Source organism: Osmerus mordax, chromosome 11 (genome assembly GCF_038355195.1).
Source record: "Osmerus mordax isolate fOsmMor3 chromosome 11, fOsmMor3.pri, whole genome shotgun sequence".
Classification (NCBI taxonomy): Eukaryota; Metazoa; Chordata; class Actinopteri; order Osmeriformes; family Osmeridae; genus Osmerus; species Osmerus mordax.
The window spans coordinates 5818288-5845254 of record NC_090060.1 but is presented as its reverse complement, the minus strand read 5'-3'; the positions used below and the strand labels follow the sequence as shown (position 1 = coordinate 5845254).

The 26967-nt window shown below is 46.8% G+C and overlaps 1 protein-coding gene across 1 annotated transcript; it reads right to left on the bottom strand.

The window, feature by feature from the left end:
• Positions 1-7902: 7902 nt before the first annotated feature.
• On the bottom strand, positions 7903-25332 carry pid1 (phosphotyrosine interaction domain containing 1). Its single transcript, XM_067246411.1, has 3 exons — positions 25209-25332; positions 18640-18786; positions 7903-10143 (listed from the first exon to the last, which is right to left on the bottom strand). The coding sequence occupies exons 1-3, from the start codon at positions 25236-25238 to the stop codon at positions 9652-9654; spliced, it is 669 nt and encodes a 222-aa protein (XP_067102512.1). The 5' UTR covers positions 25239-25332; the 3' UTR covers positions 7903-9651.
• Between the last annotated feature and the right edge of the window lie 1635 nt (positions 25333-26967).

Here is a 26967-nt window from a genome sequence, read left to right as displayed (position 1 = left end):
ACACACACACACACACACACACACACACAAGGACACACACCATGCACTTCTTTCACTGCCAATACAATATTAATGTAGCTTTCCCAGACTTGGATACTATATATATAAAAAACTGCAGAACTCCTCTACCACAAGCTACCAGACCACTTCGTCTGGCAGCTTGTCATTTGTGATGGAAGTGTATGGAAACTAGATGCCCACTGTTCTAACCTCAATCCCCCACCTTGCATTGACTTCTCCATTCCACTCTCTGTGGATTTGATTACATGTCAATATAGATCCCTCGTCACCTTGGCTCAGTTCTTCAGCCCCACACGTCTCATCCCCATGTCAGTCTCACCACGGGGCACGCGCCGCGCTTGCAGGCTCTCCTCCGGTCTCTCTAAGCTCATGGATGTTCATTTCTAAGCCTCGGTCTGGCATGTGAAGACGTTTCATTCTATCTCTTCTCCCAAGGATGAGCAGATGACCTCCCGCCCTGGGCTGACAGATGTGTGAGAGGGATCAGACACCTCCGTGTCTCAGAGGTGGAGGAGGAGAGCGGGGGTGTGGGGTAGGAGGAAGAGCGGAGGCCGGGGAAGGAGGGGACGGAGGGAGGGTGGTGGGGGGGGGGGGAGCGGAGCATTGATCTCTATGCCTCCTTCACAGCGGGCATGTGAGGCGTGAAGTGTGACGCAAGTCGCAGGCTATATTTGGATGCATTATTCCGGAATAGTTTTCACGCTCGTGCCCTGATGCATGTGGACAGGAGTGTCGGACCCCGGGGGCCAGGCTGACCCTGTGGGTGGCACAGGTGAGCACACACAGCCTGGGCTGGCCGGAGCAGGTCCCCAGAGGGCAGGACCAGTCCCCTACTGTTTTAATGATAATAATATTAAGCCCAGTGACTGTCCACCAGTCTCCCTGCAGCTCATGTGCACAGTTATGACTTGAGAGATGAGAGTGGAACTGCCTTCCAGGATGATACACCTTTGTTTGTGTCGACAGGCGGCGGTGGTATCCTGGTCAACTGCTTGGCTGGCTTCTTTTTTTTTTTACTTTCTGAACTGGTTGTTTGGTCCCAGCAGTGTGCAATGAACACAGAGGTTCGAAATGGAAATGTCAGACAGCTGAGGGGGAACCGTGCTGTAATCAGAGAGAAAGGTCAGCGCAGCAGGGAGCAACGAGGTGAGCCAATGGGGTTCAGTAAGTATCGTTTCACCGTAGAGTGGAAAATCATTTTTCCATGACTGTACTGAGACCTGAAGAGCCGATTGGTGTTCGCCCTCCAGTTCAGATGTATTGACATGCAAACTGTGGTGTGAAGTCATTTACGTCCAGAAGTTACTTTTGGTGCGGCTGAGAGGCTGGGAGAAGGTTTAAGACTGACAAGACACACCCAAGTCTACCTCATTACTACAGTGGACAGGACTTAGTTCGGTATAAGACATTTGTCTGGCTCGAAATTGAATTATGCATTATTCATGGAAAGTCAATTTTCTTCATCATCCACAACTATCACCTTGTCAACATCACCTTCAAAGCATAGTTTCATTTGGTGATTTATTCATGTATTAAAATAGAAGCTGAGATATTTATCAGAAATAAATTCCAAGGACATATCGTGTGCATGTGTGCGTCAGTCTAGTGCAATGATAAGTAAGAAGTAAAACATGTTGATACCTAAACACACACAAACACACACACACACACACACATGCCTCTGAAGTTCCTTTATTATAGGATATGAAACAAAGGTCTTTTTATGTTTGGACAAAAGTTCAAACAATCATAATATTCATGTATTTCTGACATAAGTACATCAACCAAAGACATGAAAAAAAACTGACCAAGAGCACACCAACAGCACATGCCAGATTTACACATCCATATGCATTGTCTCTATGAATTATGAATGGCCTGTCATCTCACACTACGCTCACTGTGAGCAGGGTTTCATCCAGTCCCACAGAAAGGGAACCCAAGTGGCTCACTGCTCCACCTCAAGGATAATCAGTCTAAGACAGTTAGCCGACCCCAGTCTCCATCCCTTCCAACACCTATATGATCCGGGATTGGTTTACAAGGCATGCGTGCCATCAGTCGATACGCAAATGAACCTGACAAACTGAAGACTTTTAGTCTTAAGGTACGTAGTAAAGTTAATTTAAGATGCTTTTTGCTTTTACAGATGTGAGATTTCATAGTGTTTGTTTTGCATGTCAGTGTCAAACAGTGATCCCAAAATCACACACAGGCCAGGCTTAGGTAAAATTCGATCAGAGATTCTTTTTAAAAGTCAATCTCCAATCTCTTTCTCTCTGCAGAGTTTTAGGGATTAGGGATCTGAAGCCAGGAGGGACTGTCACACACATATACGCACACACACACACACACACACACACACACACACACACACACACACACACACAGGGCTTTCCAGAACTAATGCAATGATAAGGGCATCGTGCGGATGTAAGATCAGTGCTGGACTTAGAACCTCTGAAGTTTGTTTGGAGGTTCACCACCTGTTGGGTCTCAGGGGCGAGGCCTGGGCCACAGCCCCTGAAGGAGCACACAGGGTTTGCCTTTTCATCTGCCAGAGTACAAACAACGATAAAGTTGAACTTGCCAAAAGGTCTCTCAGCAAGGTGTTGGTCTGACTCTCAGTGAGATTAACACCAATATTCTGGGAGGACAGTGATAAAGAATGGGCTATCACCATGGTCTTTTTTTAAGGACAGGCCAGTATTCAGTTGTGGCAATTCACTCCAAATCTCACCTTCCCATCAACAGTAACGGCCTCCCTCTCTGGGCAGGCACCATCAGTTCAACAGTAACGGCCTCCCTCTCTGGGCAGGCACCCTCAGTTCAACAGTAACAGCCTCCCTCTCTGGGCAGGCAACCTCAGTTCAACAGTAACAGCCTCCCTCTCTGGGCAGGCACCCTCAGTTCAACAGTAACGGCCTCCCTCTCTGGGCAGGCACCGTCAGTTCAACAGTAACGGCCTCCCTCTCTGGGCAGGCACCTTCAGTTCAACAGTAACGGCCTCCCTCTCTGGGCAGGCACCCTCAGTTCAACAGTAACGGCCTCCCTCTCTGGGCAGGCAACCTCAGTTCAACAGTAACAGCCTCCCTCTCTGGGCAGGCACCGTCAGTTCAACAGTAACAGCCTCCCTCTCTGGGCAGGCAACCTCAGTTCAACAGTAACAGCCTCCCTCTCTGGGCAGGCACCCTCAGTTCAACAGTAACAGCCTCCCTCTCTGGGCAGGCACCCTCAGTTCAACAGTAACAGCCTCCCTCTCTGGGCAGGCAACCTCAGTTCAACAGTAACAGCCTCCCTCTCTGGGCAGGCAACCTCAGTTCAACAGTAACGGCCTCCCTCTCTGGGCAGGCACCGTCAGTTCAACAGTAACGGCCTCCCTCTCTGGGCAGGCACCGTCAGTTCAACAGTAACAGCCTCCCTCTCTGGGCAGGCACCTTCAGTTCAACAGTAACGGCCTCCCTCTCTGGGCAGGCACCGTCAGTTCAACAGTAACGGCCTCCCTCTCTGGGCAGGCAACCTCAGTTCAACAGTAACGGCCTCCCTCTCTGGGCAGGCACCGTCAGTTCAACAGTAACGGCCTCCCTCTCTGGGCAGGCAACCTCAGTTCAACAGTAACGGCCTCCCTCTCTGGGCAGGCACCGTCAGTTCAACAGTAACAGCCTCCCTCTCTGGGCAGGCAACCTCAGTTCAACAGTAACAGCCTCCCTCTCTGGGCAGGCACCGTCAGTTCAACAGTAACAGCCTCCCTCTCTGGGCAGGCAACCTCAGTTCAACAGTAACAGCCTCCCTCTCTGGGCAGGCACCGTCAGTTCAACAGTAACAGCCTCCCTCTCTGGGCAGGCAACCTCAGTTCAACAGTAACAGCCTCCCTCTCTGGGCAGGCACCCTCAGTTCAACAGTAACGGCCTCCCTCTCTGGGCAGGCAACCTCAGTTCAACAGTAACAGCCTCCCTCTCTGGGCAGGCACCATCAGTTCAACAGTAACAGCCTCCCTCTCTGGGCAGGCAACCTCAGTTCAACAGTAACAGCCTCCCTCTCTGGGCAGGCACCCTCAGTTCAACAGTAACAGCCTCCCTCTCTGGGCAGGCACCCTCAGTTCAACAGTAACAGCCTCCCTCTCTGGGCAGGCAACCTCAGTTCAACAGTAACAGCCTCCCTCTCTGGGCAGGCAACCTCAGTTCAACAGTAACGGCCTCCCTCTCTGGGCAGGCACCCTCAGTTCAACAGTAACAGCCTCCCTCTCTGGGCAGGCACCTCCAGTTCAACAGTAACGGCCTCCCTCTCTGGGCAGGCAACCTCAGTTCAACAGTAACGGCCTCCCTCTCTGGGCAGGCAACCTCAGTTCAACAGTAACGGCCTCCCTCTCTGGGCAGGCACCATCAGTTCTGAGGACCCAGGAGAGAGGGAAACATCTGTGAGAAACCCAGAAGATTGTTCAGGGAAACACTGAACACTGTTTTTGTGTCTAGGAAGAATCTGGTGGACTGGTGGAACAACATGGGATTTCTATCAGATCATCGCTGAACAGGGAGTGAACCAACGCCAAGTGTTGTGGGAAATCGTCCCTCCACTGGACTGTCACACACACCTCAACAAGAAACATGACTGTACAGTTCCTTTAACTCCTGTCTCCCACCCCCTGAACTATCTGCCTCCACACCCTCCCCTGTGCCAGCTGGACCCACTGCACTCCACTGCACTCCACTGCACTCCATCACTTTTACTCCACACACATGCACATTATGTTGGCTTAGGGTTAGTATGTATAGTATAGTATAGTATAGTATAGCATAGCATAGCATAGCATAGTATAGTGCAGTATAGTATAGTAGCTCAAGTGGGTTAATACTTTTCATTTCAGGTTTAGATGACAAAGTGCGAGAAAATCTCTGTTATTGTTTTAAACAACAGAAGATTACTCTATTTCTGTTTTCACAGCTACTTTTTCAGTTACTGTACATTTTACAGCCTACTTCTTATGATCTTATTTGTATTTTTCTTGTCTGTGCAAACTCTCATGGCGAATAACACCCATTCTGATTCTGATTCTCATGATCTGACAAACAGTCAGAGACACACACAAACTCACACACACAAGCTAGCACTCTTTTTCTCCCTCTCATTCTTCAACAAATTAAGTTACAGCTCTGTGCCTATTTATTTATCTACCAATCTATTTTCAGCTGTTGTGTGTGTCATCATTTCAACTACACTACCTACTCCAAACACAGCCTCACTCTGTTCACCAGGCCCTCTTCCCATCTCTCTAGTCATCTAATATCTGTTCTTTCTTTGGTATTCTATATCATTTTAACTATTAAAATGACGTATGACCTTGGGTATTGTTAAGTCTATCTAAACAAAACATTGTGCTCGTATTCTAGGAAACGGTTTAATGCTGCTGAAGATCATCTCTGAATGTTGGACTCTGATGACACCAAGTGGTATTGTATGGACAGCACCGTCTGCACACTCTGGCATCCTGCACTCACTCATGGCTCTACCTCTGTCTGTGTGTGTGTGTGTGTGTGTGTGTGTGTGTGTGTTTAACCCTTGTGCTGCCTTCGGGTCACATGACCCAAAGGGTCACAACGAACCATCGTTGTGCTTACACAATTTTACCCAATACAAAAACAAATGAAAATCATGGGTGGGAATGACCCGAAGATAACACAAGGGTTAACTAAAAGACTGGGGGTGCTTGTAACTTGATGATGTTTCTTCCAGGCTGTGCTTGTGGCCCTGGCAGCAGCAACAGGAAGTGACAGTGCTCTATGCCCATCCGTAGGCAAGGTGCCCAGACCTAGCCTCCTCTCGCTCTCTCTCTCCCCCCAGCCTTCCTTAGGCCCACAGTAAGAGTAACAGGGGCAGACCTTCTGGTTCTCCAACCCCCACCCCCACCCCTCCTGTGTGGAATGAAAATCAATCTCCTGAGATCCGACGAGCTGTTCTCCCTAGACGGGTCCAGGCAGTCCTCTCCCCTGAGAACACTCTGTAAAATGTACCTGCATGAAAAGAGCTTAGCTGAAGCTCAGACACGAGGAGGAGGCCGTGGAGGAGGCCTGGGACAACTCCTCCACTTACCCAGGCAGTTTCATTATGACAGGGATCTAAATCATAGGACGGCTTCATGGGCCAATCAACTGTGAGGGAGGATTGTAGATCTGGGGCAAATGTCCTGTAGGTCAAACCATAAAGGACAAGCTTGATCTTGGAGGAACCTCTACTCTGGGAAATCGATGTAACATCACTCATCTTAACCCCTCGCCCCACTGTCCCTCCGCTCTGGAGCCGTTCTCTTTTCTTCCTCGATGAAATACCTGCCTTCCTGGACTTCCTGGATCAGCGCAGGGACTGGAGATGGGGAATGTCTGGGTGAGTAATGCATGGTCTGTTCTGCGTACACGTCTGGCAGGAGAGCGTTACCACATGCATTACTAAGGAACACATGAATGCCGACCCAGATCCTGGCTTGCGTGTGATGTCATCTGCTGCTGTCCAGCCTGAGAATTAATGTGTACAGTTCCTGGTCCATTTCACACGTGTTTCTCTCCGCACATGTACTCAATAACCCCCCCCCTCCTCCTGGCTCCCCCCCCCCCTCCTCCTGGCTCCCCATGGTACCTAGGCCCTTGCTTCTGAAAGGAGGGGGCAGCATTTGGGAGAGGGTGGAAAGAAAGACAAGCGAGGGGGGGAACTGATCGGAGAGCCATGTTGGCACGGCTTCTCGCAGACCTGAAGAGAGCTGGTGGTGGGTGGGAGGGGAGGCGGGCGGGAACGAGGACCCAGCGGAAGCAATCTGGAACAGGAACAGAGTGGTATTGTATGCCGACCACCACCGCCTCGTTGGAGGAAACGGGCCATGCCGGTGGGGTGGCCTCGATTCGGGCCCCACAGGCCCCAAGCAGTGATGTGCTCCCAGAACTGGGTCAGATGCAGGCTGCCAAACCCAGGACAGGAGAACCCTCTCCAAGCTTCAAGACTCACTGGCTGGAGTGAGGTTCACTGACCACAGACATCACAGCCAGCCTTGACAACGACACTGAGATGGGAAACATAAGGAGGAACACAAACTGTGACTCCTACAAGGACTGGAAATGTCTTCCCATCTGTTTGTTGTGAGCTGTTTATTTATGCACTGACAGCCCCGAAGAGGGTCTGTTGGGAGTGATTTATTCAGCTGTCACGTGACCGATGAATGGAATATGGAGGTTTTTCGATAGGGCTGGAGGTTTGGCTTGAAAGGTGGAGGGCTGTAATGGACATATGGTCTTAGGGCATTCTCAGATTGTTGACAGAAGCTGCCATTTCTGCAAGGCTCTAAAAGCAAGACCGATATCCCATGATCTTAGAAGTGAGGGGGACATTTCTGAATGCCTGTCCTTTATAAATGTTATGTCAATGGGCTTAATATCTGAATGAGAACATGACGTTCTCTCACTGAGGAGAGTAGCCTGACTTGCCAGAAGGGGGCACTGTTCCCATTCAGCTGGAAACGTCCTCCTTCCTCTCAGCATCCATTTTGCTCTCGCTTCCCTGCAGCTCTGAGAAGCAAAATGATAGCCAACTGCAACAGCACCCTGCTAAAGAGCACCTTCTGAATGATGTGGGAATCAAACGGCAAAATGGCTGTCAGAAATCACTGATGTGAGAGAGGAGTGAGTGAACAACACAGTAGGGAGAAAAAATATCTTGCAGGGGCCTGTGGAATGCAAGGAATGGAAAAATAAAAGCTTCTATTAAACCTGGACAGAGCTACGATAATGAGGAACTCAAACCTGAAACACAACATGCACACGTCAATGGCATTTAGGCTCTGCATGATGGACAGAAGGGAGGTCACCAAAAAAACAAAATAATCACACGAGTCTTGGTAAATAGTTTATATGTGATTGTTTCTTTATCTTTGCAAATACTGTATAGAAAACACATGGTAACATTTCCAAACATTTAAAGCAAGTCTGAGCCTTAAGACAGACATGACACAGTAATCTACAGCTTTATAAACATTCTCCTCATTCTGGCACTTCCGCCCTGCAGCGTGGAATTCACCTACACACAGACACACACATACAAACACACACACACACCCCACACGCACACATCCCGTTCTATGGGACTATATTCACAGTAGGCTTTAAAACACTGTTTCTGTTTGATGTTCTTGTTGTTTTATTTAAAATATCTATCAATATTGATGCTGAAATATTTGGAAAGTGATACATTTGTATTTACATAAGCTTATTGAATGAATTTCAAATACAATGTATATATTTATATAAATTGTATATATGTAGCCTACTGACCGGAGCCATCTTAAATTCTGCCTCAGTCCCAGACCATGACCAGTCCCTTTGAGAGGCTCCAGTCCGTTCAGGACGGTGGGATACAAAAGGAGGTGGGTGGAGGTCTTGTGGGGGTAGCATTTGGCCCTGAACGACCCTGCGATCCCTCCAAGGCAGCAGGGCAGGGGAGCTGGCTGAATTTGCCCATAGATTCACTCACCCAGCCTGAACGCAGAATCATTATCTTCAGGTGCCATGACAGAAACCTGTCCTTGCCATTGCAGAGCCATCAGAAATGTATAGAAACGTAAAAAGTCTGCAGTTTCTAAAAAGGTGTCTGGAGCCTGAAGCCTGATAGACCTGTCATTTATTCAGAAAAGGCTACCAGGCTTCAGTCGTGTACTTGAACAGCTATGTTTGTGGTCCTCAAGCCTCTGTCTCTGATATTCACATACACTTTTCATTTAAAAATCAAACTTGGCAATTGGTCACAGTATTTTCAATCTTAAAAAGCCTCAAAAGGCATCAGAATGGGATCTTACTTGACTGTCATGAGGAGTTTCTAGTTGGATTATTTTTGCTATGACAGGACTTGTTCCATCTGTACCTCTCTGATACATATATGCACGGATATGTGCACACATACACAGTCATGCACGCATGCACACGCACGTACGTGCCCACTCACACTTGCACACACACACATTTGAGAAAGGCTTGTGAGACCAGCCTGGCCACAGAGGTGGCACATAACTGATAGGCCAGATGTGGCTAAAAACCCTCTTGGTGTGTTCATATAGGGACGGAATGTGATATATATGGGGGCCAAAGCACATATATATCCATGAACCAAGCTCTATCTGCACCAAGCTGTTTACACACCAAAATTTGAGTCAAAGCTTTCTTTAAAACAAATTAAAAAAACACACACAAAAAAAACATATTCAACACTTAACAGTGCCATGCACTGGGGGCCTACGCACGATGAATGAGACAGACAGCAGCATAGAATGGGGTGTAACTTTCTTAGCTGTAATCCAATCTCTTCTAGGCAGGTTTGTAGGTGCATCTGTTGCCAGACATATGTTTTCAAGGGCCATTTTCAAAGAGGCAGTGTTTAACATCCCTTCCACATAAGGTCTGTAGTTGCTCCTTTGTCCTCCTAATTTCTTTATGTATATATATATATTTAATATTTTTTTTTACTACATAATTGTCGTCCTGTCGTTGGCGGTGGTCTGTGTAGGTAAGATGGTGTTGTTCCGTGTTGGTACCAGAAAGAGAGAGAGAGCGCCCCCTGGCTGCACCTCGCTAGCGGGGACCGGGTGAGCCTCCCCACCGCTCAACCGTCGTCCGGGGTGGAATCATCCGGGGTGGAGTCCTCGGCAAACTCGTCGGAGGAGCTGCTCTTGTGGATGCGGCCGTCGCTGCGCATGCTGTGGAAGGTCTTGCGGAAGGCCTCCATCATGGAATGGGCCAGCTTCTTGGCCTCCAGCTTGCTCTCGCACACCACCGCGTGGCAGTCCATCTGGAAGGTCAGGTCGTCGTTGATCTCCCGGTAGATCCAGGCAAACACGTTGGGGCTCACGTTGTGGTCGGCGGTGCAGTAGGCGATTCGCGCCACCTGGTAGGTATCCATGGTGATGGAGGCCTCGCCACGGCCATCCAGGTGGTGGAGCCGTACCTGGAATGGGCGGATCTCCAGGAGGGAGTCGGCAGGGAGGAGGCCCTCTGTGGAGCGGGCCTGGCAGTCCCACAGGCCCTCCACGGCCCGTTCTGTGCAACCCGACAAGAACTGGGTCCCAGAGATGGTCACCTTGCCCAGGTAAGTCACCTGGAACAAACAGAGAACACACAAACATTCTTAGGCCCTGTTACAGTCGACCGTACAATAATGAATGCCGTACGTTTGCTCTTAGACACCAAAACGAAACAAAAACTGCTAGATATGTTGAGTAAACACTGGGGGCTGTGTGTGTGTGTGTGTTTGTGTGTGTATTATTTCCTACACAGCAGAGGCAGAGGCTGCAATGAAACACTGCAGCATACCATAGTAATGACACGCTGCATACCAGCAGACACAGGCGAGGTACAGCCATACTTTCAACTAGAGGCACAGAGAGGGGGAGAGGAAAGAGAAGAGGACGAGAAGGAGGAGAGCGGAGGAGGGAAGAGAAGAGTGAGTGAGAAGGCGGTAAAGGGTTTGTAGGGAAGGGAGGCCAGGCCAGTCAAGGTTGACTTGTGAGTGTTTCCCGAAGGGTGCACTTTATGACAGAGGAGGAGTCAGCAGAGTGTGAAGTGGTCTGTTTTCTTTGTTGTTCCAGTCTATGTTTACAGGGGGCGGGGGAGGACTTGGTTCGCATTTAGTATTGGTAGTCTATCAAACAACTGGGAAGAATATTTGCGGGACATAGTTGGACGAAGACGTGGACAGCAGGAGAAAATCCTGGGAGGCTTCTTCTCCGTGAGACGTTGTCTCGTGAAGGACAACAAAGCCTAAATCTAAGACACTCTCTCTTTCTCTTTCAGTCGGTTTTATTGAGTGAATTCCGTCGGCTTCCTGGAGCTAGAGAGACATGGAGAACAAACAGTCAGCATGTGCACTGTGGGGAAACTCTCCACCAGAGAGAGCAGACTCACATGTCACCTGTACTGTAGGCCTGAACCTGTCTGACATGGCCCAGTACCAGGGTACACTATACAGAGTCCAGTAGTGCAGAAGGACAACAAAGTCCAAAACAAACAAAGAGAACAAGGGGACAGAGTGACAAGAGAGAGTATAGCAATGACAGAAAACCAACTGCATCCTCATGCATGGTTTTTCATCACAAGACCACAGAGTTACCAGAGCCAGCATCCTCAACTTCCAATGCTTGTCACGGCCATGCCCCAGTGACCCTGGTGTTTCCCCTTGTGTTTCCCTAGTGTGTTACCTGCCTCACTTGGTGTTTTCTTGTCATTCTCTGTGTGTGGGCATGACCCCCCCTACCCCTATTTCTACAGGAGTAGTCTGTGTTTGTGTTTTCATTTAGATGTTCCCAGTTTTTCCAGTCTAGATTACCATGAACAATAGTTGACTTTTTGTACGATAATAATGAATACTTCACTGGTATATCTTAGCTAATACGCAATCCAAAATGCTTCCTAGTATTGGGGTGAAAGAGGTATCAGGCTAAGGTCTGTGCACGAAAAAAGGGAGGCTTTGGCAGGAGGTCGAATTTGGAGAGGACAACTGGAATTCTAGAGACCTCCTGTGACCAATGCGACCCTGGCCTAGCCCTCTAGACACACAAACACACGGCACCTGGGGAGGTGTTTGGAGTTTAGCAAGAGGAACAGAGGCTGCTTTTCTTGCTCTGTGGTTCTCTGCGATCCCTGGTCCTCCACAGACTCCCTCACTCCTCCGGTCCCACACAGTATTTCCATCCTCAAAGCCTGTCATTGACAGCAGTTTGCTTTAGACTTTGCGACCTCGCACAGACTAAACATGTGTGCTCTGGATGCCTGAGGGGTTGGGGCCAGCAATCACTGCGTCAAAGTGCTATTTCTCACAACACAGAACAACTCTGACTCCAAGCTTTCTGAGGAGAGCAGTGTGTGTTCATGTGTGAGTTATACATGCATATGTGTGTGTTTTCAAATGCTTAAACCAACAGACAGGCTCCTGTCATGCTACAGTGAGGTCATGAGGGCACAGGGGGGTTCTGTCCAGCAGGGTAAGTATAGCTTCACACATGCAGCAAAAAAGGTGTCAGTCCCTATCATGTGGTGTTTGCAATCTATTTTGTCGACTGATCTGGGACATTCTGGTACTTAACAAAGTCTGTGTTGTCAAACGTAACGGTTGGTATTCATCCTGCTGGGAGTTGTTTGAGACAGACGGAGAGGGGAGAGAGAGAGGGGAGAGAGAGAGAGGAAGAGAGAGAGAGAGAGAGAGAGAGAGAGAGAGAGAGAGGAGAGAGAGAGAGAGAGAGAGAGAGAGAGAGAGAGAGAGAGAGAGAGAGAGAGAGAGAGAGAGAGAGAGAGAGAGAGAGAGAGAGAGAGAGAGAGCGGAGGATTGACTTTGTCTTCTGGGAACGGGTATGGCTAGAGCAGATGGAGAGATACTCAGCCTCCATTTACATTTGATCTTTCTCATTGTCTTTCTAACCACCACCCCTCCCCCCTTCCCCTCACTTTCTCAAGTTTTAAATAAATAAGGGGCTGCTCTCTCTCTCTCTCTCTCTCTCTCTCTCACACACACACACACACACACAAACACACACACACAGTACAGCATGCCTAAGTTGGTGTCGCCAAACCAATTTGATTGTGTGAGATCCTCTCAGTTTGTTTTCAATTTCCAAGGGGCGTTATCAACAGGCACAGACCAAAATGCCTCTGGTCGTAACTGGATAGATACAACCAATTACAGCAACGAAACGTCATCTTGGTTGTTTATAAAATACCTCAACAGCGCTCCTCTGTACAGCCATCGTATTACACCCGCCTCATGTTAGATAAACGGTTTTGATTGGCCCGGCACTTTCCATGCTGGAGGGAAATCTGTTTGAATGGGAGGGTGGCCAGACATATCTGCCAGAGAAAAATAAACATGAGCTGGCAGATTGATCTGGTTCCCAGGCTGCAGTGAGCCAGTTCTGGAGGGAGAATTTAACAGGCAAACAGCAAACAGCAGCAAAGGTAAGGAAGAGTCCCCTCTCATCACCTCCTCTATCATCCAGACAGAGACACATTTACAGAGCAGACAGACACTGACGTGGTCAAATTCCTCAGAGACTTTGTGGTGGATCCATTAGAGGCATCTCTCCCCGGCCTCAGCACATAGGGGGGGAGAGCACAGGTACAGTGCAAATGCACAGCGAACAGGCACAAGGCCTTAGGAGTTCACTAGAAAACAAACAGGCACAGCTCAGCGAGCATGGTTAAACACTAACATGTGTGGGTACAATTATAAGCACTAGGAACATGGGGAATTGTCTTTCAGCACATCCCCCTGTAGCATGTGTCCCGCTCCAACACAAGCACACACGGAGATTCTTGCACAAACACACGTTTCTTGCGGCAAAAAACATTCATAGCTTTTGACAAAGACACACATATAGCTTTCTGTGAGAATAACCTTCAATGTTGAAATGTCCATCCCCCATGTTGACAAAGAATATTATCTCTGCATTTGTCATGAGAACACACACAACCACAAAGGCAGTTTGGAGCCAATAACTCGTTGCCAAACGAGCACACACACAACTCCTAGACACCCCCACTTGTAATGAACAAAACATGCAGAGACCGTTATAAGAAAAGAGAGATAGACATATTAACCAAAGAATAGCACAGCACCCAAAAACATCCTATAGAATATAACTAAATTGATGGTACTTTCGTTGTGTTTTGTTTCGGTAATGTGAAACTCTTCGGAAAACAGAAAGAGAACAAAAAAGAGAGTAAGAGTGAAACAGAAAATGGAAGAGAAGCACAGCACAGAAAGAAAGGTGTTGAAGGCAGCCCCAAGTGGACTTCCTATCAAAGACAGCCAGTCAGAAGGAAGTCCTGCTTGTAGATGCACATCAGTGCAGAAGCAAGGAGTTAACCCAATACAGGCTTTCGCCTCGTCTCTGTCCAATCCAGCACACACACGTACGCACACGCTCATTGAGGAACAGATGCTCTAATCAGCAAACCTCACGTTAGAATACTAAATGTTACCCTCACCCTGTCACCAGAGAGTCCTGTCTCCGACAGGCTCCAGCATCTGTGGGACCGAGAGGAACTGGAGGCTTGTCCAGATGGTTATGATATCACTGTTCTCCAAAACAACAGAATCATACCTTCAACCCCAAGGCCTGTCTGAGAATGTCCTGTCAAATCTGGAGATACAAGACTCCAGGGAAGGTTACTTTTGAAACATCTAGAAGACCTATGAACAAAGGGAAGACTGGACATGATACAATGAATAATTCTCACGTAATCTAGTTGGATACAAAAATAATTGGGTTAAATCCTTTAAGACCAACTCAGGTTGGGTTCTCAAAGTTGTTTGGTAATTCATTAAAAGCCTCAGTAGAGATTAAGAGAATAAACACTTCATGAAGGTTGTTCGATTCTGGTATTAATAGGAAGTCTTATTATGTCTTATGTCAGTTTGCCCAACAATTTGGTGTAAATCAAGGTTATGTTCTATCTCCAACACTTCTATTTATGTTGAATCAGCACTTTAAATGAAAGCTTCTATCTTAGGGGTTGACTATCACATTGTGGGATTTCAAACATATGTGCATTGTTTACAGTGCTCAAAGTTTATATTGTTTCTTTTTAAAATGATGTCTACACTATTGGAAAAAGTCTAGAAATGTCAATTATGCGTGGAAATCTGTGTCATATGACAAAAGACTAACAGTACCCTGGCGCACAATAATGAGCAAGTTCAAGTGGAGCCAGAGTTCAATGTCCAGTGGAAGAGAGATTAGACAAACATGGTGGGAGCGTCTCTCCCAGCTGCTGAAGCTGGTGAAGCTGACGTCAGACTGAGCACAGCGGGTGAAGCTGACGTCAGACTGAGCACAGCGGGTGAAGCTGACGTCAGTCTGAGCACAGCGGGTGAAGCTGACGTCAGACTGAGCACAGCGGGTGAAGCTGACGTCAGACTGAGCACAGCGGGTGAAGCTGACGTCAGACTGAGCACAGCGGGTGAAGCTGACGTCAGACTGAGCACAGCGGGTGAAGCTGACGTCAGACAGAGCACAGCGGGTGAAGCTGACGTCAGACTGAGCACAGCGGGTGAAGCTGACGTCAGTCTGAGCACAGCGGGTGAAGCTGACGCTGAGAAGCAGAGACGGCACCAGAGCACCCGGCTCCCTGCAGCAGCCGCCATCTTGACCTCCACACTCGGTCACTATGGTAACATTGTACCACTCGCTGCTCTCTGGCGGGTCATTATATAATCACAGAGATGCAGAACAGAGCTCAGGCCATTATCTCCCCTATGGGGATCAGCCCCTGTTAACACTACCAACACAAATGCACACACACACTCAGCTTGGTTTATCTATCTTAGTGGGGGCCGAACATTAACTTCCATTCAAAAATGTGTTGTTATCTATAACCACTAACCCTTCATGTTCCCTAACCCTAATTTAAACCCTAATTTGAACCTTAACACTAAAACCCCTAAACCCCCCTGAAAAAAGCATTTGAAGGTATGGGGTCAAAAGGGCCCCGCCAGGTCAGATGTTTAACGTGTCACTATATTAGGGTATTTGGTCCCCACAAGGGTAGTTAAACAAGAACACATACACACCTCTATTTCACATGGGGTGTTTATAGTTTCTTTGTGCTGGTAGACAGTGTTCTTTATCAGACCTGAAAAAGCTAATGGGAATTAAAGGGCTGGAGGAGGACTGAATGACTCACAGAACACTGCATGGCGGCATGGCTTTCCCCTAAAGATCACAGCAATGCACACATGTAGCCGTTCCACATTGAGGTGACTGACTGGGGTCCCGTTCACTCACAAGCAGGCAGTTGGATAATGCAAGGTTCTCTCTTGGCCCCAGGGTGAAACTAGGTCTGTGGGCTCCAGGGTACAAAGCATGCTCTGACAGAAGGGTGGGGAGAGGTGGCCTCTCATCTCAGTGTGCTTTGCCAGAGTAGCTTATAGATCAGGGAATGTGTATGTGTGTGTTTGGGAGGGGGGGGGGGGGGGCTGAGGGAACCAGGATACAAAAGCATACAATCCATTACTCTCCATTCCCCACCACTCGATGTGAGCACCAGGAATATATTTAAGACTTGTCCAGTTGTGCCAGTGCAGAGGGAGACCTGATACAGGCACTCACACAACTGCTGCCTAGCAGCCTCAGGCTTGGCCAACTCTCCTAGCAGAGAGAAGATAAAACACACATTCTGTACCCACCCACCCACACACACACACACTCCACTAATTGAGCTGTAAATATTCAAATCCCCAACCCCCAATATAAGTCTTATTTCTGCTGCTCTGGAAATTGCTACAGAAAATGGAAGGATGGAGAAGCAGAGAGAGAGAGAGAGAGAGAGTGAGTAAGGGGGGGGAAAACCCTCTTCTTTTTAGCCCAAAGACTCGATAAATAGATGTAGTGGTATCCATGGCAACGTAGCTAAGATCTCTCCTGGTTACTTTGAAGAAGGTGTCTGAGGTGGTTGGGGAGGAGAGGCAGGGTGTGGGGTGTGTGCAGATTGAGCAATTCACAATGGACAGGGAGCCACAACAACACCTCCCCACAGCAGTTTGGAGTAATACCAGCATATGTACCTACACCCATAGTATGCCTGTCTCCCCAGACCACATTTCAGTCTCTTCCTCTCAGCCTCTCCCCCCGACCAGCCAGAGCAGTCCTTTCCTCTAGCCCTGCTCCGCCAGCCCACAATCCAGTCTCCTTTCCCGCTGCAGCCAAACCCAGCGCAGCCTGTCTTCTGCTTTCCTACACCAGCTCAGAGAGCTCAAAGAACAGTTCAGTCTCCTCTCCCCCGCCCAGCCAGTCCACAGCTCCTCCACTTCTGCCAGTGACTCATAAAGACAGGCTGATTGGGTTTCAGGACAATTTCGCAGGTGTGCTGGAACTGCTGCTCCTGTCACCTTCCAGATGGGACTTCTGTTCTCCTCGTTAGACGGTCACATGCTCTGTGCTACTACCTTGATCAAAACAGAAGCATCCATTACCTACTAAAACACTTCTAAATAGTCGGTTGATATTGAAAAAAAAAACATTTCGCCACAAGGTTCCATGTGTGTATGGGCATTCCAGAGCAACATATCCAACACGTTGTGTCTGCTGTTATGAGACATCCCACACACACTCCTCTGGTACACCTCCACTGCACGCTGCCCTGCACCGTGTTTACATGCAGCTTCATCTTCCTTCCATGATGAGTTTAAAGATCATTCTGAATATAAAGCTCTATATGCATGCTCCTCCTCGTGAAGGACGGGTATATCATTCTATAGTTTGGCTTCTATTCTTCATCTATTAATTCCAACTTTGCCACTATTCTGTACTAGGCATCTTAAGCACCTTGTGTCACATCTCTGTAGGTAGATCCATGGATCCGCTTGTGATGGTCATGGGATGAAAAGGGAATGCATTTGATTCATGTCATCACCAGTAAAATGAATATAAAATTTTTATGATGAATGAAATACATGACTAAATCCAGAAACACGCATGGAATCCTAAACTACATGTATTTTATTGGCGAAAAAGCAAACTGCCCAAGTCACAAAGTAGACAATTTATTTGGGTTATTTAATATACATGTAAACAGGTACCCATAAGAAAAAACGTATAAATTTGAGACCGTGTAGACACGTGGTTAAGAAGCTCTATTTAGAATGAATTTATTCCAAATTACCAAATAATGTACTAACTTTCTACTACATGGTTTTGTGGCATTTTAACCTTCTGGCTCCCATACACAGAGGCATGTATAAATACACACACAGAAGTGTTAATAGTGTAATAATAGCATGAGTTTCTCTTGCTATTTTAGTCCGTAGGCATGTTTGTTTGAGTTTTAACACAGAGAGCATACTGTGAGTCAGACAGCTCAGAGGATAAACAACTAAATTAGACAGATATCAGAACCAGAGAGGAAAACAAACACACGGGGCACGCACAAACACACGCACACACAAACAAACACACGATAACACTCTGCAAGCCAGGGATCCAAGAGTCATATCAGTGTTTCCCCTACCGTTATATTAGTGGGGCGCCCCACCCCCCCAATGGCACCCCCGCCCCCCCTGGAAGGTCAAGTTAATGAAAGAATATTTAAAAAAAAATATATATATATATATAATTTAAAAAAAATTGATATATAATTATTTATTTTTGTTATATAGTGCCAGATCACAAAATAAGTCATTTAAGGTTACCATTCCTATAAAACAGGTCTATAGCTTGCTCTTTTATTAAACAAACTAAATTGCCTTCTGTTATTTATCTTATTTACACGACGGCATGTCATTTCTGTCTCTACATGTCAGGGGATCAGCTAACCATGTCTCTACATGGTCGCCAACCCCCCCCCCTCCCCCCAAAGCTGTAAACCTAGGGGAAACACTGCATATGATGTTCAAACAAACTTATTGTACAGCCTAGTATAGCCAGGAACAAAATGGCTTCAGTTACAAAAGTAAAGCATGTGGCTAATCTCTCTCCTGTTCCAGATCACCTTCCACAGGGTGAACTCTGGGTGGTACTGTATGGTTCTGTACCTTGTACTCTGGGTGGTACTGCATGGTTCTGTACCTTGTACTCTGGGTGGTACTGTATGTGTGATTCTGTACCTTGTAGCCGGCGTGTGTCCGGTTCTTCATGAGTGGGGTGGTGGAACACAGCTCTATTGCCTCTGGCTCGTGGAATATCACCGTGGGCAACGGCTCCTTCCTCAGAGTCAACACGTTGAGCTTGGTCTTCAGCATGGTCTGGAAGTGCTGAGGAGAGGAGAGGAGAGTCAACTCTGGCTGGTGGACTCCGTGTGGCCTGTTCATACACTATTAATGACATGCATGGAACATTGAGACCAATCCACAGCGGATTTATTCAAGAGTATGAGTTTTTAGTTAAATGTACTGAAAACATGGGAACAGGGTGTGACACATTCTATATTAGGCTACTATATCTATAGGATAGGAGTCCATAAACCCCACAAAACTGCTTTTACTGTAAACATCAACGTTTTCCTGATACTGATACACCTTTCTGGATGATGACAATTCTGCTCAACTGGGGAGGGGGGGGGGTGGTTAGTCATACAGATTAAGAGCCCTATTTGCCCACACAATTTCAACAATTCAGTGGGCAAATGGCAAATTAATTCCATTGCGTATCATCAGAGCTGTAGTTGACACTGATGGTTAGAGCGGCTACAGATGGTCTACAGGGGACTCAAAATAAAGTGTAACCGAACTACATTTATATTCCATATTAAATCTGCATATTATCTGCTACCCAGGAGGACTTTACATGAGCATAATCCAATTAGTTCTTAATTATGTTACAACCCAAGGAAAAGGCGGGACTGCATCCGTCATGTGTAGGTCAGCACCAAGTCTGAGGCCCCGGCTCGGCTGAGACTAAAAAACTATCACCGACGGTTCTGCCCTGCAGAGGTTGTGAGACTCATGATTTCATTAGCTGCTCGGTTTCGTCTTGGCTATTTCAAGGAAACCCAGAAATTCCTCAGCACCACCTCGGAGGCCCAGAGAGAACATGTGGTTCTGCTCTGCCTCACGAAACCACGGCTGCAGATCCCAGTCTGGGCCGAGGCTGGCGGCCAGGCCCTCATCTCCTGTTTTGACGCTTCACACGCAGAGAGAACCTTCTCCATCTGCTCAGCACATTGGTGCAGCCAGCAGTCTGACAGGCTCTATACACAGCATGTCCAAACATACCGTGGTACTCACACAAAAGGTTGAATAGGACGTGTTGATTGGGGATCTAGATGTTTATTTATTTATTTATTATAAAATATACATATGAATAATATTAATGATAATAATAATAAAATGCCTTTATTTCAAGGCATGTTCTATACAAATAAAAAGACGCACACTGTCAAAGGCAAAGCCAGAACCACACACTTTTCCAGGGCTTCTTAGGAAGTTGCAAGAAGGTATAGTTATTGAGTAACTTAGACCCACACATTTCTGAAGGTAATGACATGAGGGTCTGGAAAAGGATCATGAACTGAGGCATCACATTTTATATCACATTTTTCAGAATCATCTTTTCATCCTTCAGCTTCAGAATTGTATTTTGTAAGTCTCTCTTGGGTGCCAATATTTTAGGTTCTTGAATATGAATCACCACATACAGTATCCATGGCAGCCAGAGACAGCAAAACTGTTTTGAAGTAATCATTGGATTCTGAGAGTGACTTGCATTATCACTAATCCATCACATCCTGACAGGTGAGCTCAGCTATGATGAAAGGTGCTCCTCCCTGACCACGTCTCCATGTCTGACACTGCCCCGGCCTGCGCTGCTCTGGGAGCGCCACCACATCCGGTTCACCTCCAGTTCTTTCACCACTAGGAACTCCACCCTGGTGACTCCACCTCACCAAAACAGTATTCTGTTGTGACTCAGCAGCACTACTCTTAATGCCCACGAGACAACACAAACTAACTGAAGCTGTAAACCCCAGAACCTTTCCTGGATATCTGTGGTTTGAACTTCTGAAGAGGGGAGAACCGATGATGCCCTAAACAAAGGAATGTACATTTGTGGTTGAATGGTGTTCTCACAAACTGGGATAGATGGGAAGAGAGCAGACGGAGAAACAAGAAGAAAGAAGTGAGAAGAGATGAAGAAGAGGGGAGAAGAAAGGGAAGTTGTGAAACTAAAGCCACGTGTGTAAACGCTCACTGACCTCCGCGTCAGCACTTTACGGCTTCCTGACAGCGGCCCACATTCCTGTGGTCAGGGGGGGGGGGGCTCAGACCCCCTCCCGGAGAGTGGGGAGGTGAGGGGGGGGCTCGCCTAGGCTCAACAGAATAACACAGGAATTCTATTCATAATATTTTTACTGTATTTAAGTTTTTATTTCTTTGGCATAAGAAACAGTCTCATCAAGTTACTGTTGTTATGACTTCTATTTCTAACTAACCCCTGGCGAGGAAAATTCTTAACCAACAGAGGTGAGGGCTTGGGGTGGGGGATGTTGGGGGAACTCAAAAGGACTGAGTGATTTGAGATTTTTATTTTCACAGCAAGATGCTGTTCATTAACAGCAGAAAGATGAAAACTTTGTTAATCTCACAAATTGTGGCATGCACACACACACACACACGTGCGTGTGCAGGGAGCGGAAGAACAAGCACACGCATTCCAGACCGTCCACCTAGAGGAATGTTCCTCTGCCTTTTCCCCATCCTGCCGTTCTGTCCTCAAGGGGGACCAGAAGCAGTGGGCACCCGGGCCCAAGGCCATGTGCTCGGACAGGCAGGAGAACAAACTGTTCTGCATGTTGTTGTAGGGAACTCAAGTGAGCACAGGGAGAATCTGCCATTTCCACACAGAAAGGCCCGGAAGAGCCCACTTGAGCACCGAACATAGCCCCATGCAGGAATCGAACTCAGGACATTCTTGCTGTGCCACACAGCTGTGCTACATGACACACTATGCCCTGGACAGTCAGTCATTTAGATCATTCATCGACGTCCTGACATGCTTTTTCCAAAGCAACAGCCCTTTTTTTTTTTTTTTATAAGTCCCAGTTATGCATTAGTTGTTGCTTTCACAAAGTCATAAAAAAACTATTTTAAAAACAAATTAAGAAACATACATCTGAAGGCTCACAGTCTACCTCTTGGTATGTTTATTTGTTCATTTAAATAATTGATTTCTAAAATTCTATAGCTAATTAGCTTATGTACCGTACAGTTAGCTATAGCACCTGCCGCTTGTCCAAAGATTGCTATTTGGTTGGGTTAGGCTAGACTAATAAACAGGTTTGTCAAAAGATTTAATTTGAAATAGTTGCCAAAATGAATACTGAATTAAACTAAAATATGTTGCAAGCCTAAAGCCTCCAGCAGTAAGGAGTCTTAACAGAGCACAGATTGGACGTTAACACTACACATTGGAGTTTCACTTAGATGAAAGGGTGAGTCTGCACATATCCAGATGTGTGCTAGCTGGCGTGTTGGTGGAGGAAGACCCTACATCTGGCAAGACAGTGGGTCATCTTCGACAGCCTGGTCACAGACTGTTCTCAGCCCCTATCTAGCCGGCAGCTCCTAAGATTTCTGTTCAGACCCACACACGTATACACCGACACACACACACATTTTGGCTCCATCTGGGGTCTGACCGAGTCATTAGACACACAGTCTGGGCCATTGCTAAAAGGTAGCAGGCAGACTGTGCAACTGGTTGGCTCCACAACTACAGCTCAGGCACCCCTGAAGCCCTACATGGTACGATCCAGCCACGACACACTGGTCCTGACGGCCTGTGTGTATTAACGGGCTCATCTTCCGATGCAGGGACAATTTACAAGTGGAACCCCAATCTACAGAGTTCTGTGGGAGGTCCTGAGCCCTGTTTGGTGGTGATAGGGTTGGTGCTGTGCATTCAGAAAGATTCAGGATTAACTCAATTGGGGGGGGGGGGGGGGGGGGGGCAAAAATACAGTATTGTGCATACAGAAGAATCCACATGGAGCTGCTAGCTAGTTCTTCCCAAGGATTCCAGGAGGCCTCTGATGAACAGAGCCACAGGCCACCACAACCCCAGACAGACCCAGAGGTTTCTGTCCGTGTGTATCCTCTAGCAGGCTGGCAGTTCTGCAGTCAGGAGCCGCTCTTTGTTTACTTAGCTATCTGGTACTAAAGTACACAGGACGACAAGTTTGAGAATGCTGAGAAACTGTCTAAGGGGAACATGGTCATAAAAGGAAGTGCGTGTCTGTCAGCTGAATTGCGTGAATGGTGAAAATAAACCCTTCCTGATGCTAGGAGGAAGAAGCAGTTACAACAGAGCTGATTCTACAGCTGTGGTCTGGGAACAGAACAATACTGCATCCCACATCCAGTTGTTGCAACACTAGTGGTTCTTCTTAAACACCATCTTAACCCTCGTGCTGCCTTCGGGTCACATGACCCAAAGGTTCATAACGAACCATCGTTGTGTTTACCCAATTTTACCCAATACAAAAACGAATAAAAATAATTTTATTTTAACCATTCCAATGTGGGGGGTCTGAGACAGCCCGACAGTTAAAAGAAAATGCTTCACTTTGTTTTTGTATGAGGTAAATTTGTCGCAATACGAAGGTGGGTCACAATGACTGATGGGTCAGAATGACCCGAAGATAACACAAGGGTTAAAATAGGCATTGGTAAGAAAACCACAGCATGCAAGGTAGTCTAGAAGATGCATGCAAGGTAGGCTATAAGATGCATGCAAGGTAGTCTAGAAGATGCATGCAAGGTAGGCTATAAGATGCATGCAAGGTAGGCTATAAGATGCATGCAAGGTAGGCTATAAGATGCTAACTTCAGTCAAACCCCTCTTGGCTACCGTCAGCCATATAGCAGTCGACATGCCACCCTTTGTAGGCACCTGTGTTTACAACTTCCCATTTCTCTTCTCTTCCTACTTCAACATTAGATTAAAATGCAGCAAGACATCCTGTGTTCCCATAGCAACAGAGGAGAGAACAAGAAGGATACCATGGTAACGGCGCAAAAACAACCTACAGTAAACACATCTTAAACAGGGAAGAACTCAAAAAATGTCACATTGCACAATCAAGGTTCAAGATAACACTACAGTCAAGAAGATGCAACACTCATTATAGCCATTGTTACAGGGCAGCAAGTGACAGATAATCCCCATTGTTACGGTACAGAATGTCACAGTCCTGGAGGAGCCATTTACAGTGTTATGTTAGCCCCAGTGTTTAAATTGACCCTAGTTTGGGATTTCTGGGTCCACAGTGATCCAGCTGAAGATAAGAAAGTTATGGGGTAGACACAAGCATCCAAACCATGCAGGTCATGTGACATGGGGCATTACTGCACAGTGAGCTGGAACAACTCTATTAGCATGTGATAAATGGCTCTCTCTGTGAACTGTACCTTTTTTCCCCCAGGGGATAGAACTGTTCACAGGGCCAAGAACTGAAGCCAGAGGGCAGACCCTCCTACAGAACACACAACATTACTCTTCTGTGTGAAGACCAGAATTAGAACTAGAATTAGGAACCACATGCTAAACTTACTGTTGAGGCAGACTATAGACAGTGTTGCCTTTTTTTAACCCACAGACAAAACAACTGTCGTTGCTCATTGGGCAGGGTGGTCAAGTTGACCAAGATATGTAAACTGAGTTATTCTGGAAAGTCTTTGTAAAAGTGTTTTTGTGGAATTGAGATTACAGATCTCATCTCAAATGAACTGTATTTCAAGGTATGCTAAATATGTAGGGCCTACAAATAACAAAAGACCCAAGCATAGTGTATAATACGATATCTTCCTGATGCCTGAACCAGTGCTCAGTGAGAGGTATTGTGCAAGTCCCTTTGGCAAGCGGTCTACCCCACATCTGGAGGCCATTACGCGAGAGGAGACGTAAAGCCAGCCTCGGTGGACGGCTTCCCCCTCGCCCCTGGAGATCAAAATACGTGTCATTAATAAAAATGAGTTTTCACTATTGCCAAAGAGGTCAAATAATTTAAATTATCAAGTTATTTTTAAGCATGTGGTGCAGTTCCAAGGTGTTTTTTTGGGGTCATGGGTCTATTTTCATGTTGACACACTTGGGTAAATAAGAGCCCCGGAATGCACAAACTACATGTGAATGTGTGAATACATGTGAAAATGACAGAAAATATGCCCTCATTTTGAGCGAATAATATGGACTACCATACTGTCCATCATGCTATTTACACATATGAGCGTCTTCCAAGAATATGATAACTGGAGACCATGCAGCTGCCGTCTCAGGCAGTATTAAACTGACACCTACATTTGCCTAACGGGTAACTTATGAAACAGTGTACAACGTTGCACTGGTTGGGTAATGGGCATTGTCGTGGGAGGGAGGGGTCCTGGAATCAGCAGACAGAAGGTAACATGGGACGCTGGGATCGAAATCCTGCAACAATCCTTATTGTTTCGGTACTAATTACTACAACTATAAACTCTATGATCAAATGTGGCTTAAATTTAGGCTAAGAACTGATCAATGTTGACCATATCAATACAGAACTTCTGTATTCAGCTGCTAGATGTACATAACGCTTTCAAGCTCATTGACCATGCATAGCGTCCACCCAGCTTCAGCACGATGGATCGAGCGCAAAACCTGGCATACACAGCTGTGCATGGTGGGGATAAATTCATACCTGCAATCGCTCTGTCGCGGGCTGCCACATGTTAGAATCACAGATTTCCGTCTCCACAATAGCTTGTTCGTCTCTGTAGTCCAAATCACATCTGCTTGGCGTCGCCGCTTGCCTCTCTTTTGCAGTCTATAGAAAACAGACCGTGAATTCCAATGGTGTGGACGACGTAGCTCCGCCTGTGCGTAGGTACAAGAAACCTGAAGAGGGCGGTAGCAAGCCCAATATTTCCAGTCTGAGCAGCTTGCAAGTGCAGAATATTTACATTTACATTTAATCATTTAGCAGACGCTCTTATCCAGAGCGACTTACAGTGAATACAGGGACATTCCCCCGAGGCAAGCAGGGTGAAGTGCCGTGCCCACTCAGAATATGAGAATAGTATTGACTTCAGGCTACTTCAAAGTCTCGCAGAAGAGTATAGGCTGATTATGTTATGATTTTAGCCATATTCAGCCAGTGAAAGCTAAGGTTTGCCCTCTAGTTTTAATCTTACACTCACTGTTCTAATGTCAAACTAAATGTGTCTTGCTGATCTATAGAAGCCATTCAGTGAACTGAGACCCAGAATTTGCTACCGGTCGGATATGTGTGTGTTTCGGTGTGGCATGTAGAGATACCTCAGCTAGTCTGTACTTACAGATATTTATTTTCATCTGAAACATCTGAATGAACCTGGATGTCACCAAGTCCTTGCAGAGGAATAACACACCTTATATGGGCATTCACCCTGAGATTGGTTGTTGTCTGTGGGCATGAACCATTCTGGTGTGGGAAGCAGCTCCTACATCATGCTGAAGTGTTAATCACTATAATTCTATTAGTTGGTCTGGGTTGCATCCGTTTCTTTCCATCTGTGTACAAATGTTGGTACATCTTGAATCATTATTTAAGAGCACCACTAAAATGACATATAATAATTGAAGAAGACCGAATGCTAATGTTCACCTACATTTTTATTGTTACATCATTCAACATAGATAATATTCATGGTTCTTTTCGTAAAAAAGAAAAGAAAAAGGAGGATAAGCCTGTAGGCAGGATCAGTCCGAGCTGGCTCTTCACCCAGGGTCTGGTCCTGAGAGGGACAACATGACAGCACAGAGAAAGAGACCCCTGCACCTGGGTACCTGGGACACACAAGCACACTGACACTGGAGCATACCACCTGGCACACCCCGACCATGACCCCTGACCCTCTGCCACCCCCAAACATGATCATCCCAGCTCCCCTCACCACTCCCGGAGGAACGCCGTCCTCAGGTACGTTACACAACACTGTGAATATGAGCACTCCTGCCTTTATTTACACAGAACCTGCATGTCAATAACAAAAATATGACAACAAATATATATTTTTCAAAGCACTGTTCCAACGGCTCCCACTACATAGTGGATCTAGACATTCCATCTACCACCACGTGTTGCCTGAAGAAGAAGAGTTTGGCACAAACCCTGGAAAAGCTACTGTATTCACGAAATCAACAACAATACGGAGGGTTTCAAAATAATGCAGAAACCATCAAATCTACCCATGCACCAAGTAAGGCAACCTACAGCAGATACACATGTGTGCTCCTACTATCTACCACATCAGTTAGGACGCTATCAGCAGTGTGAGCTGTGAGTGTCTAGGTGGAGGGACAGGTTGCTCTCTACTGGCCCCTGAGTCCCAGGGCTGGAGGTCTCTCCAGTAGTTGGTAGAAGGACAGGTAGCTATACTGGACAGCTGGCCGGCACAAACACTGTTTTGTTTCACATC